Here is a 16,016-nt window from a genome sequence, read left to right on the forward strand (position 1 = left end):
AGTTCCTAATCTGGTTGAAAAAATCCGAAAACTCAAAATTTATTTTGGCAACAGTGACATATCTCTGTCGCAGTCACATGTAATAAAAAAGAAAATAACAACGTAGTAGAGCAGAATTACTAATAATAACAACATCAAGCTCCATGAAAAACACAATTATAATATTAGCCGCTGCAACGAGTGCAACATCGTCTCAATATAATCAGCAAGCCCACAAATTCGAAGTTCCCAACAAAATCCAAATGCCTATATAATGTCGTAAGCCCCATATTCGAAAACAGCCAACAATATAGTCAACAAATAAAGCTATCAGAAATGTTCAGAGTTTCCGTAAGCGGAGTAGAACTCCTCAGTCACATATTCGGATCCTGATACCATAAGAGGCTTCCAGTCTAATATCCATCACGTACTTGACATCCGACGAATCAGTGGAGAATTTATTTGGGGGAAATGCCGTTAGAGTAGCATCAAGCTAATTTAAAATAGTAATTTTATTCATATAGTTCTGATAAAATTATAAAAGCCAATCAGAGTTCGCATATTAAAGACCAACTATCTCAGCATATGCAGTTCCATTTAGTCTCGTTTCAGATGCTTTTTTTCCATCCTCCCGATTACCATCCAACACTTATTGATGAGATTTGACCATACTAAAGATCCGTTTGTAGTCGCTCCCGCGTAGAAAGTAAAAGAGAACTACTGACAATATACTACAGTTACGTATACAAAATATGTTTTGTCTCCCATGTGTATCTGATGTCTGACGGCCGTACAGGTACATATGTATATAAATATTTTTATTGTCTTAATCAATTTTCCTTCGCTACGCTTCAAGTGCACAAAGTTTTTTTTTTTGTTTTTAAAGATATTCTATGAGATCTTGACACGTATTCATACTAAAATACTAATCTAGAATCAAAATACTAAAAAATCATACTAATTTAATTGTAAGAATTTGTTAATGATAGGAGGCGCCTTGACCGTAGATGTATTAAACACAATTTTTGGTATTACCGATGTTGAAACTTTGTCCATTCGCACATCAAATCGTAAGTTAAATCTTGATACAACATTAAAAATAATAAAGCTCTGATCTTACATATTATTAATGTTGCCGTTGAACAAATTAGAATAAAACAGATAAACAAATAAGAATTAACTTATATTGAATTTTGGGACTTCGGAATCGCTACGGATTGGGTGTTTTCTTCTTCAACATTCAATGCCTATCCAGTCCTAGATTGTTGCTCATTCTCTGGAAATAACTGTATTCAACTAACCATAAGTAAATTAAACCAAACACATAAATTCAAAAAATAATTATTATACATATATTAAAACCAAAAAAAGAAAATGGAATGAATAATAATTAATTGTATTTATTTTATTATTTTCCAAAAAAAAAAAAATATATTTGCTACTAAAATTACGAAAGAGAAGAGAATTTAAAAAAAATAAATATTTTGTTACACAAAACATAAATAAACAGCTTTCGCTAAGGTTCTTAACTTAAGGCTCGGTTAGACGGTAGGTAACGTAAGAAATTAATTCAAAGCGAAATGCACAACCAACCAAACCTGCGTATTTGATAGAAACGAAATAAACAAAGTACACCGTTATTGTTTATTTCGTTCCCATCAAATACGCAGGTTTGGTTGGTTGTGCATTTCGCTTTGAATTAATTTCTTACGTTACCTACAGTCTAACTGAGCCTTCAGAAATACACATGGTGGAACACAGAAAACAAGTTACCAAAAATAATAAGTTGCAAAAAACGCAACTGAATCACTTCTGTGGGAGTTGTCCCCATTGCCCCACCGCTCCCTCGTATATGGTTGCAGGATATTCTGTCTATTGTTTCTGACAACAAAATAAGACTTTTCTATAGTAAGCTTTCCATTTCCACGAGCCATGAGTGAGCTTCTCAACCAGAAATAATTGAATAATTTTAAATTGCTCTTGATTGAGGTATCTAGCCACAAATGCACTTGAAAATGCCACACAAACAAAAAATATTGGACGACCCGGGCCAATCACTGAGGACACCCCAGCAAAGTATTAACGACAAATAAGTGTCGTTTTAATGATGATGCGGAATGCATAAGACTATTCATCTCTTTCACTTGAGGTTGTCATCACGAACAAAGCATTGGGATGCATACTTTCATTTCTAGAACATCAATATAATATAATGCTGAACCCGGCGACAAAATATTCTCACATTAAATAAATCTACGGTATTTTATTAAAATGCATCAGTTCAAATAAACTTTTAGCTGGAGTTGCAAATAAGTACGCTAATATGTGCAAGAATTAAGTGCTTGTCAAAATAATAGCATACGAAGTAATAAGGTAACACACCAGGTATATACAACTATATAGAGCAAGCAATCTTATGCTGTCAATATAATTCAATCTATTAACTTAACTTCATATATAACATGGAATAAACACAAAGATATTTTGTATTGTAACAGATCCTAGTGTAGTTTGCTTTCGAAAGAAACCTGCGTGAGCCTGTCCTAAAAAGGTAATTGACAAAACATGTAGCGAGAAGTGAATTCCAAATATTGGATCTGAGAGCATTACAGTGTCTCCAGAGAAACTCCGTTATAGAGGAGAGTTCCTTATAGAGTAGTTTATCTGGACTAAACACCAAAACCACAAATTCCAGAGAAAGCAAATCAGTTTCTCACGCCAATGGGTTTATTTATGGAATTATAGAAGCATCAATATATTGCCAGAATATATTTAACATCTCAAATTCAGAATACGAAAAGCAAATATTAAATAAATTTAATCGAGCTTAACATAAATTTGTCTTAAAGACAAGGTCCGTTTTCATTGTTTTTACTGCAATTTTTACTGTTGATAGTAAATGAATCATTGATCATAAAATGCTCATTGGTTTTAGGAATCAATAAATTCCATTAATAATAAATACATTTGTCTGGCTTGTGCGATTAGGAATAACTGTCACGCAAAATTGTCCTTGTAGTACCAAAAACTAGAGTAGGTAAATACGCGCCTGAAGATTGACTGCAGTACGCAAATTAGACGCGTGTTGCGTGTCCCAAAGTAATTATTTCATTGCCCTAAACACGAAATCTGACAATTAAAACAAATGAAATAATTAATTTTACAATAAAATGGAGCTGCCTTCCTAAGCATTAAGAGACACCGGGAAATGGCGATCCTAGCAGCATTGACTTGTACTGAATTATCTTAAATGATTGAATAAATTAAATGAATGTTTTTAAAAGAACTTAATTTTTTACCAATTTTAGCTTAATATATTCAAGACACCAACGCCTGTTCTCTACTTTTTGCATGAACCCAAAGGGCGCACCTCGCTGACTCCTAATGTAGGAAGGAAGACGCGTAGGAAGTTAACATCATCGCCATGAATGAACATTGAACATTGCAGTTTATTATTCTATAAATATATTGCACTGGAACATAGAATTTGTACATTTAAGTGACCTACAAGCACAAAGCAACAATAACAAACATAGTTTACTCTGAAGCATCCCAGCGTATAAAGATGCCTATTTCCTCTTGTGCCTTGAGTTCGTTTATGATGAAATGGCGAAATTCCTCGTATGCTTCATCAATATTGATATTATGAATAATCTTGTGGAAGTTTCCTGGCTGCAAGCCGTAATTTATTTCGAATTCTGCTGCTGATAATCTCTTGCTTAAGGTTTCTTCAGTCTCGGTATTACGTTTGCGTAAACGGCGTTCCAATTCTTCCACAGAGGGGGGGTTATTAAAGATAAGCACAGGATTCAAATCGGTGTTCTTGATTTGTTCTACGCCTTGCGGTTCAATATCCAAAATGCAAACCTTTCCTGCACTTTGTACACATTTTATAGCAGCTTTACTGGTTCCATATGTATTGCCACTGAAGACTGCAGTTTCGATGAATTCATCCCTGGCTATCGCGTTTTCCATGTCATTTTTGGTGACAAAGTAGTAATGTACGCCGTGTTCTTCACCCGCACGTGGGTTCCTGGTTGTGTGAGATATACTGAAACCAAAAGTATGCGGATATTCCTTAAACAATCTGTTAAGCAGAGTACTTTTTCCACTCCCAGATGGTCCACACACCACAAGCGGTCGGGGTCCAGGGCTTGCCATTTTACTAAATAGTCTTGAGAGCCAAATATTGAAGCCTTTCAAGTATTCGAATGATATTGTAAATGAACATTTAAATAAGAGCAATAGAGCAATGAATACATACGTTTTTTATATCGGTGGTTATTTGCAAAGTTATTCAAGCAATATGCTGTAACTGCGCACAAGCAAGCAAATATTTGTACGTTGAGCCGCTTTGTATGTCAGTCAATAGATTAAAAATGCAAAAGCTTTAACGAATCCAAACACAGCCGAATTCTTCTATTGTCAGCCACACTGAACTCAATAAACCTTCATTCAATTCAATTCAATTACAAAACAAAACAGCCGCTGTACTTGACTTAGTGATGGTAATATTGAACTGAAAAGCATTGTTATCGATAGTTTCTACAAATTTCATCTTCCAGTACATTGCCTTTCAAGGCGGCCTGTTGACAGATGATTAACATGGTCCTAAAGTCCACGATCACGGCGACTAGTTCTTGTGTTCCTTGACACATTAGTCATATTATGAATATTATGTTTTTTTAGCGGATATGCTTATACAATTACCATTAAATGTAGGAAGAACTAAGAAATTAATAATTGATTGATTGTTCCTCTTAAGCTTACATGAAGCTAAATGCTTTCGCAATGGGCAATTTTTTGTATGAAGATTTTTATGTTTGGTTTTTAGTTGTAAAAGTGAAAAGTGTTGTAAATATGCGTTATTTTTAATGCAATTAATCTAAAATGTCCTTACTTCTTTCACCTTTTTGAGGTTCAGTTCGTCGGTACGTACCGTAAGAACTTAAGCAGAAAAGAAATTAAAATGTCGCTCTGCTCTAAAATGTAATTAGTCCATACGTTAGCAGCTGATTTTGTTTATATTTGAGTAAGAAAACAAAAAGTTTTCAAAATGTGCACATAAAATAATAGTGAATATATTTTGTTGAAAATTGAAGGCAATTATTATTAGTGACGTTATATATTCTACATTATTTTTGTACGGAAACATTTTTAGTGGAATAATTTAAAATATTTTTAAAGAAATATTATAGAATATGAATAATCGTGACGAATTAGCTGAGCACATGAGCATATGTTTCTGAACATATTGCGTTTCTAATGAAAGCGAGTTATATACTATGCCGTGTGTGTGTGTGTGTCCTACACTAATATCTATTATATTGCTTCTCTTTACATTTATGTATTATTGTATATAATATTTTTGAATCATATTTTAATAATTTTTATTATTATTAAATAAGCATTTCTCTTCTACATTTATGATTAATTAAACACTTTCTACAGAATATTGAATATGTGAAAATTCCCGGCATGTAGAAATAAAATCAATATTCTGCAATATCAATAAAATTATTAACTATGGTAAATATACAATTTAGAAAAAAAAAATTCTGAACCCATAGTTTTGAAAACGGATGTATGTGTTTGTATTATTAGCAAATAAGGATAATACTATATTCAGACACACCTTAATTTCGTAAAAATCGTTTCAGCGAAATTAAGGCCGTGTGCGAGATCGAGTAAATTGATGGTAAATTGTTGATATTTACCAGAATTTCGAGTAGGGTAAATTAAGTAAAAATCAGGTAAATTAGGTATTACCATTGTGAAAATTTTATAAGATTTTTAATAAATAAATAAATAAATTTGAAAACTTTTAAACAAAAATAATAAATAAGTCCAATAAATAAATAAATAAATATTTACATAAGTGCAGTGCAAAAAATCCCTAATAAATTTCAATTTACTTTACCTCGATTTACTCGAACTCGCACACGGCCTAAGTTGTTTTTTCCGCACAATATTTAATTTTAAGGTTAGAACGAAAGTAAGGAAAACAGCCTTATACTAAGTTCAGACAGCCAAATTTCCTTAATTTCGTAGAAATGAAATTAAGACAATTTTAAAAGTGTTTATACTGCCCCAAATTAATCATATGTTTTTTGTTTACAAATCGAATGTTAAACTTTACATGCTCCAAACACCATTTGTATTTGGGAAATTTTAAAAGTAGATTATTATGACTATAAAAGTGACATTCAATAGTTTTATTAGCTTTAGTGGATTTCAGGTGTGTGAGTTATTATTTTTCACTATATAGTGTACTATATAGTACAAGGATATCGACGTTCTCACATTTTATTGTGAATATCTTAACAAATAAACTTCTGTCTTAAAGCATTTTTATATAATATGGAAAGCCAACAAAATAACAAAAATTTATTATTTAAAGGTATTTTAATAATTTAAAAATCTAGTAAAATAATTATTCCTAAGAAATATTTTAATTTACGTAATTCATTCGAAAATTGAATATCAATTTATCGAAAAGTGTAGCAAAATAAATTGATTTGAAAATTTTAAGAAAATTTTGCATGAAATATAAAAAAATGTGTATCGAACATTAATGCTTGAAAGTGACGGCAAGAAAAGTTTATGAAACTCAGACGCAAATCATTTCTTACAGTGAATTTATCAAAGACAAAAACCTCCAATGAACATAGAAATATAAAGACATTTATTTTGTCTCGTTAATAAAAATCATGTCGAAAACATAGAAATCAAAAACATAGAAATATAAAGGCATGTAATTGCTTGTGTTAAAAAAATCATGAGTTCTGAAAAGGTGTACGCAATGCGAAGACATGTCTGTTCAAACATAAAAACTATCGAACTTATTGTTTCATGTATGATCACTAACATTTTGTTAATGGAGTCACCAATCAAATATCGAACACAACATACAGAAACTTACATAGAATAAACTCTAATATTAGAGTAAATTAATATTAGGCTACCATTGCATGCGTACGAAGGGAGACAAAGGCGAGGAAAAGTTTTTTAGTACCAATCGGACAAACAAGTGTTTTTCTAATCTTTTTTTGTTATGGCACGGTTACTAGGGTAAGTGAGAGTGTTTCTGTACTTTTCTTTCCTGAAATATGTGATTGGCTTTGTGTGCATGTAATTCACAAGTTCTTCCAAATTATGTTAAATTTGATTTTTGATGAAATTTTATAGTGGCCTCAGAAATATATGAGGTTTGCTTATTATGAGATGAGTAAGCACTGGCAGTAGTGTAACCGTGGTTGTTGTTAGTATTAATGCTATTAATATGTTTGGTAGTGACGACAGTGATGAGCCTTATAGCAACATTGGCATCATGAAGCATATTAATAAACACTAAGTTGTTTAATAATTAATAATGCAAATTCATTCTATTGCAATTCGTTCTATGAATGTTCTGTAGGTCTAGCTCTAGGAATCGCATTTCAGATATCAACAGGGAGAGTGACAGCGAGAGTAATAAGAATTAACATTTACTTAGTAAACATATCTAAGCTATCAAGTTTGGTTGTGTGTATTTGGGGGGACGGGTTATTCATTAAGTTGAAGCAACTTATGGGGCGGAAGGGGTATTCACGAGAAAACTTAGAGAAGGAGGTTTCTGTAATCGCGGCTGTAAAACGAGATTACAAGGGAAGAACGGGTAATGTTGTCCAAGTGGAGGGTTAGGAACTGAGTAGCATGGCTGTACATATTACATTATATACATATATTACATTAGGCAACAATATATTCACAATATAACATCTAACAATTCATTAACACAATGACATTAAATAAATAAATTAAATTAATAATACATATACATAATTGATATATTATATCAATATGAAATAAATACAACTTTTCACATACTTCTCATAACATTATATCAACTTTTATAAAACAAAAGAGTTCGTACTAGAAACCATTCATATTTAGGTATGCAGTATTCAAACAAAATCTAACGCACGTGCAACGTATTAATGCGCGGCCAACTATTACGCACACCTAGCGACAGAAATTCGTAGGTGCTAAAGGGGGAGAAAAGAAATCTGATAGAAATGTATGGTGATAAGAGCTGTAAATTTAAGCGCGCACCTAACCGCTTTGACAAGTCATCATCTTGAATTCATATGCATGCAGTTCATATTCGAAGAGAACAGAATAATTACTCTCATATATTTCCCACTACATACATCTCTATTTCTTATATTTTATGCTAGACCACACACACACATTATTTTGTTCACTTATTTGTTTTGCTTTTGTCTCACACTTAATGACAAAAATTTGTAAATGCAATTGCTAAAGGGGAAAGACGAAATATAATAGAAATGTTCTACGATTTGAACTACAAACTTATGAGCACGACTAACAACTATAGAACCTAAGAGAAGAAAATTGATTGAGTTTTAAACTTTAATCTTTAAAATTATATATAATACGTAATAAATTATATTAATTCTGGATGTAAAGATATTTTAATGACCTCTGCACTATAGAGCATTCATCACTGCTATGGTATAAACTGACTACAGCAGTTCACCGGATGTCTTTATTTCTGAATATTTCCTCTTCTGGTGGGGTGATTCCCACAAGTGATATCTAAGGATTCACTTATAATTCTATACACAAAATTATATTTAATGATACTGATAGTTTTACAAGGACGACTTTATCAAAATAAAATAATTTTAATAACAAGCAATATTTGAATTCCTTTAAAGATTGACTCCATGTAACTTTGAAATATTTACGAAGTATTGATCAGATCAAATAAACTTAAACAAGACTCATGGTGTATCTAATACAGTTTTACTTATATCTTGCGGCAGCATAAGTACCATATGTTGAGATCTCTCCGATAATTGATCAAGAACGGAGTCGAATATCGGTTCCGAATATTGTTATGACGCTGCTTTGCAATAGTTTCTGTAGTCACGCCAGTCCCATAATAAGTCTGTTTTTACTTTACTTAAGGAATTCATGGGGAAAGTAATCGAACGTTTCAGCATATATTTCACAAAAGTGATAGATAATGGTGAAATTATCTATTATCTGAAATGATCTATTATTGCTCATTGTATAGAGATGGTACTTCAATATACAGTGCTCTATAAGAAACGCAGTGAGAATTTTAATATCCACTTTGCTTAGAGTTAGAAGTCTATTGGAGATGACCTTAAATAGGCTGATGTATCTCTTGACCTGTATTTAGCTTTCACGGTTAATTCAGCATTTTTTTTTGAGTGGAAAGTTTTTCTAGAGCCTACGGTTACCTATCAGAGTATAGAATGGCTTAGGTCTGATTAATTGACGTTGTGCTCCTCGTTTAGCTAGACAGTCAGCCTATTTGTTGCCTTCATGTTTAACGTGGTTACTTTGTCCCATTTCATTAAGTAGAATTAAGCAGTTGTTCAACATACCTGAATTGATTCTCACAGAATTTGAGAATAGTAATAACGTTTGACTTTCAGAGATTATGCTGACTGTCTCTCTATTTGTGCCTGTCTTTTGCAGTCCAAACAAATTATTTACTCTAAACTATAAACTAATTAAAAACAAATTCGATTATTTTCTAAGACCACTGATGATGAGTACGTGGCCAAGACTCGAAACAGCGTTGTGTGGTCAGCTAAATTTCAATAAATTAAGTAAATTTTTGTTCTTGTCTTTGCTGTTCGAATCTGTCTAACCTGTAAATAGTTTCTTTTCGTCACAAAGACGCGTGATTCTCGGCAAGAAAAAATTGACATTAAAAACTAAAAATTGTTTTATATATATAATTTTGAAATGTTGGTTATTTTTTTGATTTAGTAAGGTTGAAATTGTCAAGTGAAATTGAGAAAAAAAGATTTTACTATTACACGCACAAAATTCCATTTATTTTTAATAAATTAACTTAAAGGTAAATTTATGCGATCCAATTATACACAAAAATTATCACAAAAATTGCTTTAATATCTTTTCTGCAGTATGGACACTATTTATATAAGAATATATAATTCATCCTCAACACTTCAAGCACATCGTCTAGCAAGAGTCAAAAACAGTGTTAAAAGAAACTCTCCAGGTTTTCTTATAGTCGTAGTTGGCGACCTGGGGTATTAGAAACCTGATTTATTAGAAAATTGAAATGCCACTATGTACCAACATTTGAAAATTCGGGAAAATTATACTTAGATTAATTATTTTATTGTGCTTTTAATTAGAATAGACTAACTGCTTTAAGTTTTTTTCTGACAATGGTACTAATAAAGATTTGCGTATAATTTTACATTATCTGCATACCGTGGTCTAAACAGTTGAAAATCTTTTTACGATTCTTGACCATATTTCTTAACAAACCAAACGGATGGTTGTTGTTAGGTTTTAATTGTAAAAACCCTCATTATGCAATTTTTATTGCATTATCACTCTAAACATCCATATTTATCGTTGATGTCTTATATTTCTTAGCAATTTTCGAAAACTCAAAATCTTGAACTGAGTACAGTATTTACAAATTTGTTGAGCATTTATTAATAATAATAAAATGTAATTAGGTAAACATTTTTTGAATAAAAATATATAATCTTGTGCGGTGTCTTTAATTATGAGTAGCAATGGCAACTGTGGCGACGACACATACCCATCCAATGATTGAGCTTTTTACAGTAGTCCTGACAACGCGGGTAATGGGGATGGTAACGGGATAAGACACTACAAATCTCACGGTCCATGGCAATGGCGCGGGACTTTATAGACGCGATGTTTAATTCCTTACTTATAGATTCCGTGTTATCATTATCATTATCCTCATCCAATTCGATCCCATTGGAGTCATCTTCATGCTCAATAATGCTATTAAGTGGAACACTTTCGGAGAAGATTACATAAAACGTAATTGAAAACAGGATAGACAATATCCACAATATTTTCATGTTAGTTTCTAGCTCCACTATATTTCCACTATCTCTTTTCCAAAGGCAAAGCAAATTGTCACTGATTTAAAATTTCATTTTATAAAAATTTTTATTAATTTCTCTCTTCGTATATTGAGATGTTGTTATCAGTTCAATGATGAATTCAATTTAGTTTTGTATGGATTCAAATATGTGATGCCTCGCTCTTCGCTTGCTATCCCACAAAATCTTTGGCAATCGCAATTGTCGGTTTATTACCAATAACAAATTTAATCATAAAAAATAATCGCGTATTCTAAAAAGTGTGAAATTTGAGTTCAAATGATTTGTGTATTTATAGTTGTAAATAATTTTTCTAGCATGTCGTTCCCTTTTAATATGATCCGAGATACAGGGTATTATGTGCTCGCATTTCACTGTCTAATATGTCGCGTCTAATATACTATGAATCGTAGATATAAAAGATAATTACATTTACAGCTTTTGTATCTAATTGCGACTTGATTGCGACTTGACTGCGACTTGACTGCGACTTGACTGCGACTTGACTGCGATAAGCTTCAAATGATACACAAATATGGGGTGTTGTACTTTACTATTTGTTGTTTTTCATTTCTTACAGTTATTTTTTTAACTGTTTTTTATTTGTATTTGCACCAAATACAAATCCAGTATTTAGTTATTTTAAATATTTATTTATTTAAATATTCCATACTGAAAAATAAGTCGAAAACGTCGGAGCGTCGGTGATATTCAAGTGAAAGATATTAAATTTATAATTTTTGAACTTTTTATATTTTGTCCTCACAAGCCCTAGAAAATTTTAAATATTAGTGATTAATATTAAGGACTTTAAGGCTGAGTCTGCATCAGACTCCACGTAGATCGTTTATTTTTCCGCTGCATTATCCTAGATTTCTTGTTTTAAGATATTCCCTTTCCTAGTGATTTCGTTCCAGAATAACCTTCCAGAAGGTTATTGTGCGTTTTTGTAAGCAAATTATTTTCTTTAAGAATATCGTGAAACTTTTAAAATAAGTTTCCAAACTTTCAAAGAAGGCATTTTCAAGAACTTAGCTATGCTCCTAGGCGGGGCATCTACACAATACTTACTTACTTACTTCTGTCCTACTCTCTTAGTGAAGCACTATGCTCCATTACACAATATCTACACAAAAGGTTAGAGTTAATAAGTTTTTCTTCTTTACAAAGATACTTGGCTTGAATTTCAAGACGGAGACTGCTAGCTGTATGCATTGACAAGTTACTAGGGATGTAACATTACTGATTACGGGACTATTGAAGTTATGTTAAGGCCGAGTCTGCATTGAAGTTATTATAAGTTTCTAGATAAGTATACGGATGGCTAATCTTGTGATAGCAGGAGTGATCTTATTTGTGCTTTTTTAGTAAGTTAACACCTGGCTTTAAGCACATAGCTTTTATAATTATCTGATGCACCTGTGGAAGTAAGCTTATTTGCTATACAGTGGAGATGGTAATCACTTGGATGGATGGATTGTTTCATTTAACGATATCATTTTAATGCCACGACTGTCGACAAAAATTGAAAAATTTATAGTCAAAAATAGGAAATGAAGACATAAAATAATATTTGAATTGAAGCTACAATTCTGAAGAGTGGTTCCTTATTGACTCTTCATTGGGTAATATAAATGACTCGGGGAACATATTTCTTTCACGCAATTGCTTAACTTTTAATTGCTTAATGGTATAAAGAAAAGTTGAAATTAAGTTGACCTGGTAATAAATGTGAAATCACGCAAGGCGCTTTTAATTAACTATTTCGCATCTGTACTGTAAAAGCTTTTCTCATAAAAATAGGGACTTTAATATCCGACTTGAAGAATTGCAATCATTTGTTGTAACCTTCTTCAAGACAATTTGGTAGAAAGATATATTCAACGAAATTAAAAGGCGGGCAGATTTTTGATTCTGCAGTTGAAAACATATTTATTCACGGGAACCGCTTTAATAACTAACTATAATTTAACCGTTTTCTTGAGGCCATTAAGCAAATTTCGTATGTTATCGACCTCTTAAGTAATGTATGGTATACATATTGCTAGTGACTTTTTCGAATTTGGATTCTGTTGTTGCAGATTTTACTTTTAATTGGTAAATAATTTTTTTGGTAGATTGGTTGGTTGGTCATCTGGTCGTTTGATTTTATTATGGACATTATGAGCGTTTGTTTCTTGTTTGGAGCTTGAAATTCGCAGTCTTGCTAATGTAGTAATTGTGTTTTTCGTGAAGCTTGGTGTTGTTGTTGCTATTATTTTTAATAGTGGAGTTAGAGATGATTGTATATTTTGTTCATTTGAGTTCTGGTCTTCTACGTTGTTTGCTCTTTTTCATTGATTATAACTTCGATAAAATGTGCTGGAGAGCAAAATCTTGATCTCGGGAAGAAATGGCATGAGTTATCAGGTTCTTGGTATAGTTAGAGATTACAATTTTGTGAGCGTTGTTTTTACTTACTCTATTTTTCGGGAGTTTATTTTCTGCTTGCGTAGTTTACAATTTTGAGATACTTTACTAATGTTTGATTTCTATATGTTTGTCTATTTCAGTTTTTTTAAGATATAGCATTCAGTTTTAATATTAAATAGCGCCCCTTCGCTTTACCTGTGAATAATTATACAATCAAATATAATATTTCAATCTTAAAACCAATCTTACGCGGTAATTTATGTTATTAATAAATATTTTACAAAATATTTACACATTGAAATATTGTTCATTATTGAACTAAAGGCATGGCCCAAATGTCGTCTGCCAACAAACTAATTAACTAATAAAGTACTATTTTAAGGCAAATCAAAGTATATTTTAAAGTATATTAAAGTAGTATTGTAGTTTTTTTCTTGTCCTTTTTCTATTTTATTTAAATCTAAAAACTTGGATTTATTATTCTTTGCCTGTAACTAATTGCATATTTTACAAAGCCAAAGAGTGCGGTCCAGTTTTTCCCGTTAAATGCCTCTAATTTTTCCTCCTCTGTAAGAGTGTGTGTTCTCAGGCTGGTCTAGATTACACAATGAGCAATGTGTTGAATTAACTTGCACATATGGTCTATAACTTACCTTAAGGTGTTCGCCACGAGTTATAAAAATCTGGTGATAGTTCCAATAGTATAATCATTATTAAAATAATTCCGGTCGCGTAATTCATATTCCAACCTTCCGTAAGCATGTCTATAATCACTTACCTTTGCCGTCAATGTAAATTTAGCTCTTTCATTCGCTATAATTTTTATCTCTATAATTTGTTGCCACGAACGCCATACTTCTCTATTTTCGAGCAGCAATTCTTCTTCTTGTGTATTAGCCACTGATTGCCATTTTTCGAAAAAACCTCTCTTCCTATTTTAGAGAGTTTATTGTCATTGAGATTCAAGATGTGATTTATATATTTAAAATATATTTTAGCTTCTCTATATATAAAGTTGATAATCTTGTTTCTAAATGTAGCATATATTTGAGCGTGTTTTGCGATAACTCAAATATTCTTTTTATGAATTACCTTTGAAGCATTTCTACTTCGTTAAATTCATCTACATATTACTCATACTTGTGCTGCAGAGAAGAGGATTGATCTTACAGCCGATTGAAATGTGAAACGTTACCGAGGGCGTAACCTCGTTTTTTCTTAAAATTACTCTCCATGACGGGTTTATTGCTTTTCTGTGTTCACTTAAGTTTTTACTGAGATGTTCATTGAATTTGCCATTATAAGAGATCCAATCTCCTAAATATTAGTATTCCACCATTAAAATTTCAAATTTCATTTTTTATCAGCCTCCTGCAATCATAATTTTAGATTAAATGTTTAATGCGTAAATATATAATAAATTGTCCTTTCCCTTTCGATTTATTTATTGAATTTTAAAAGAAAAAACATATATTTTATAATATAAATACAGTGTAATTAATTCATTTGTCGTTTTTCTCAATTTCAAGAATTTTTTTTCTTCTTACTAATGTACAGTACGTTCCATCAAAATAGAGCATAATGCGAAACAACGCTAAATAAGGCTATTTTAACATGTAAATAATGGGGTTGGGGGAAGATTGAGAGAAAATTGCTTATGCATTAAATTTAATAATTATTATGTTTTTGTAATACATAATAATAAAACCAAATATTTATTTCTTATAAAAACAAAAACAATGTAAACGAATATTATATAAAAACAAATAAAATTCTAAGTCAGTCAGATCATTCACTCTATTCTGTGTGTCTAATTTTCTGCCTTTTTGTCAAGAAGGCATCTAATGTAGTTTGCGTTTTCCTTTTGTGTTCTGTAAGAATATGTTGATAAATGGATAAAGCATCTATAACACCCCGTCTTGAATTTAAACTCCTGTCAAAATTTTAGATCATTTTGAACAAATTGGTTCATAATTTAAGTTGTAGTGGTCAAACTCCTTTTTACAAGCGCTCCTTTTTTTCGCTCTTCCATACTCGTTTAAAAGATCTTTCTGTTATCTCATTCATTCCATTCCAGCACTCATGATATTGGTCTTCTTCATAATATTGGCTCTTATTGATTGCTTCTCCTCTCCATCTGTTTTTTTAAACATCTGCTTAAGTGTTCGGGTTGAAATAAAAGAGCGCTAAACCGAAACAGCGTTAAACGAAAAGGCGTTAAGCGGGGTCTTACTATAATTGATTTTTTCAGCTTCATTTAATAATAATTTATATTTAGTAAAAATAGGAGACATGTTAATAAACAACTGTTTTGAAACATTTAAAATTATAACATATATAAATATAAGATAAGCATATTCCAGTAAAGAGTCGACCAACGGGTAGATGATTTGCCATAGCACCACAAACGAATATATAAATACCGTTGAAAGATTGTGGTTTACCAAAGCTTCTCATCATAATGTATTTTATCAAAGAACAAATTGTTTCTTTCCTAATGCTTCTCATCATAATGTATTTTATCAAAGAACAAATTGTCTCTTTTCTTAATAAAAAGTGATTGATTGCATCTGCAACGAAGAAGTTGAGTAATGCAAAAAACGGCAATGGAAAATTTTTAATCAAAATCCAAAACCAATTGCAGGTGAAAAATCTTCTGACCAAAAAGCAAAACCACAAAAC

The 16,016-nt window shown here is 31.5% G+C and overlaps 2 protein-coding genes across 2 annotated transcripts; both read right to left on the reverse strand.

The window, feature by feature from the left end:
- Positions 1-3,408: 3,408 nt before the first annotated feature.
- LOC119676830 (guanylate kinase-like) lies at positions 3,409-4,473 on the reverse strand. The gene is made up of 2 exons (XM_038088091.1): positions 4,244-4,473; positions 3,409-4,175 (listed from the first exon to the last, which is right to left on the reverse strand). The coding sequence occupies exon 2, from the start codon at positions 4,138-4,140 to the stop codon at positions 3,517-3,519; it is 624 nt and encodes a 207-aa protein (XP_037944019.1). The 5' UTR covers positions 4,141-4,175; positions 4,244-4,473; the 3' UTR covers positions 3,409-3,516.
- A 6,006-nt stretch (positions 4,474-10,479) lies between these two features.
- LOC119673167 lies at positions 10,480-10,968 on the reverse strand. Its single transcript, XM_038084405.1, has one exon. It carries the CDS (start codon positions 10,896-10,898, stop codon positions 10,569-10,571), a length of 330 nt encoding a protein of 109 aa, XP_037940333.1. The 5' UTR covers positions 10,899-10,968; the 3' UTR covers positions 10,480-10,568.
- Between the last annotated feature and the right edge of the window lie 5,048 nt (positions 10,969-16,016).

The sequence above is a fragment of the Teleopsis dalmanni genome, chromosome 1 (assembly GCF_002237135.1).
Source record: "Teleopsis dalmanni isolate 2A chromosome 1, ASM223713v2, whole genome shotgun sequence".
Classification (NCBI taxonomy): Eukaryota; Metazoa; Arthropoda; class Insecta; order Diptera; family Diopsidae; genus Teleopsis; species Teleopsis dalmanni.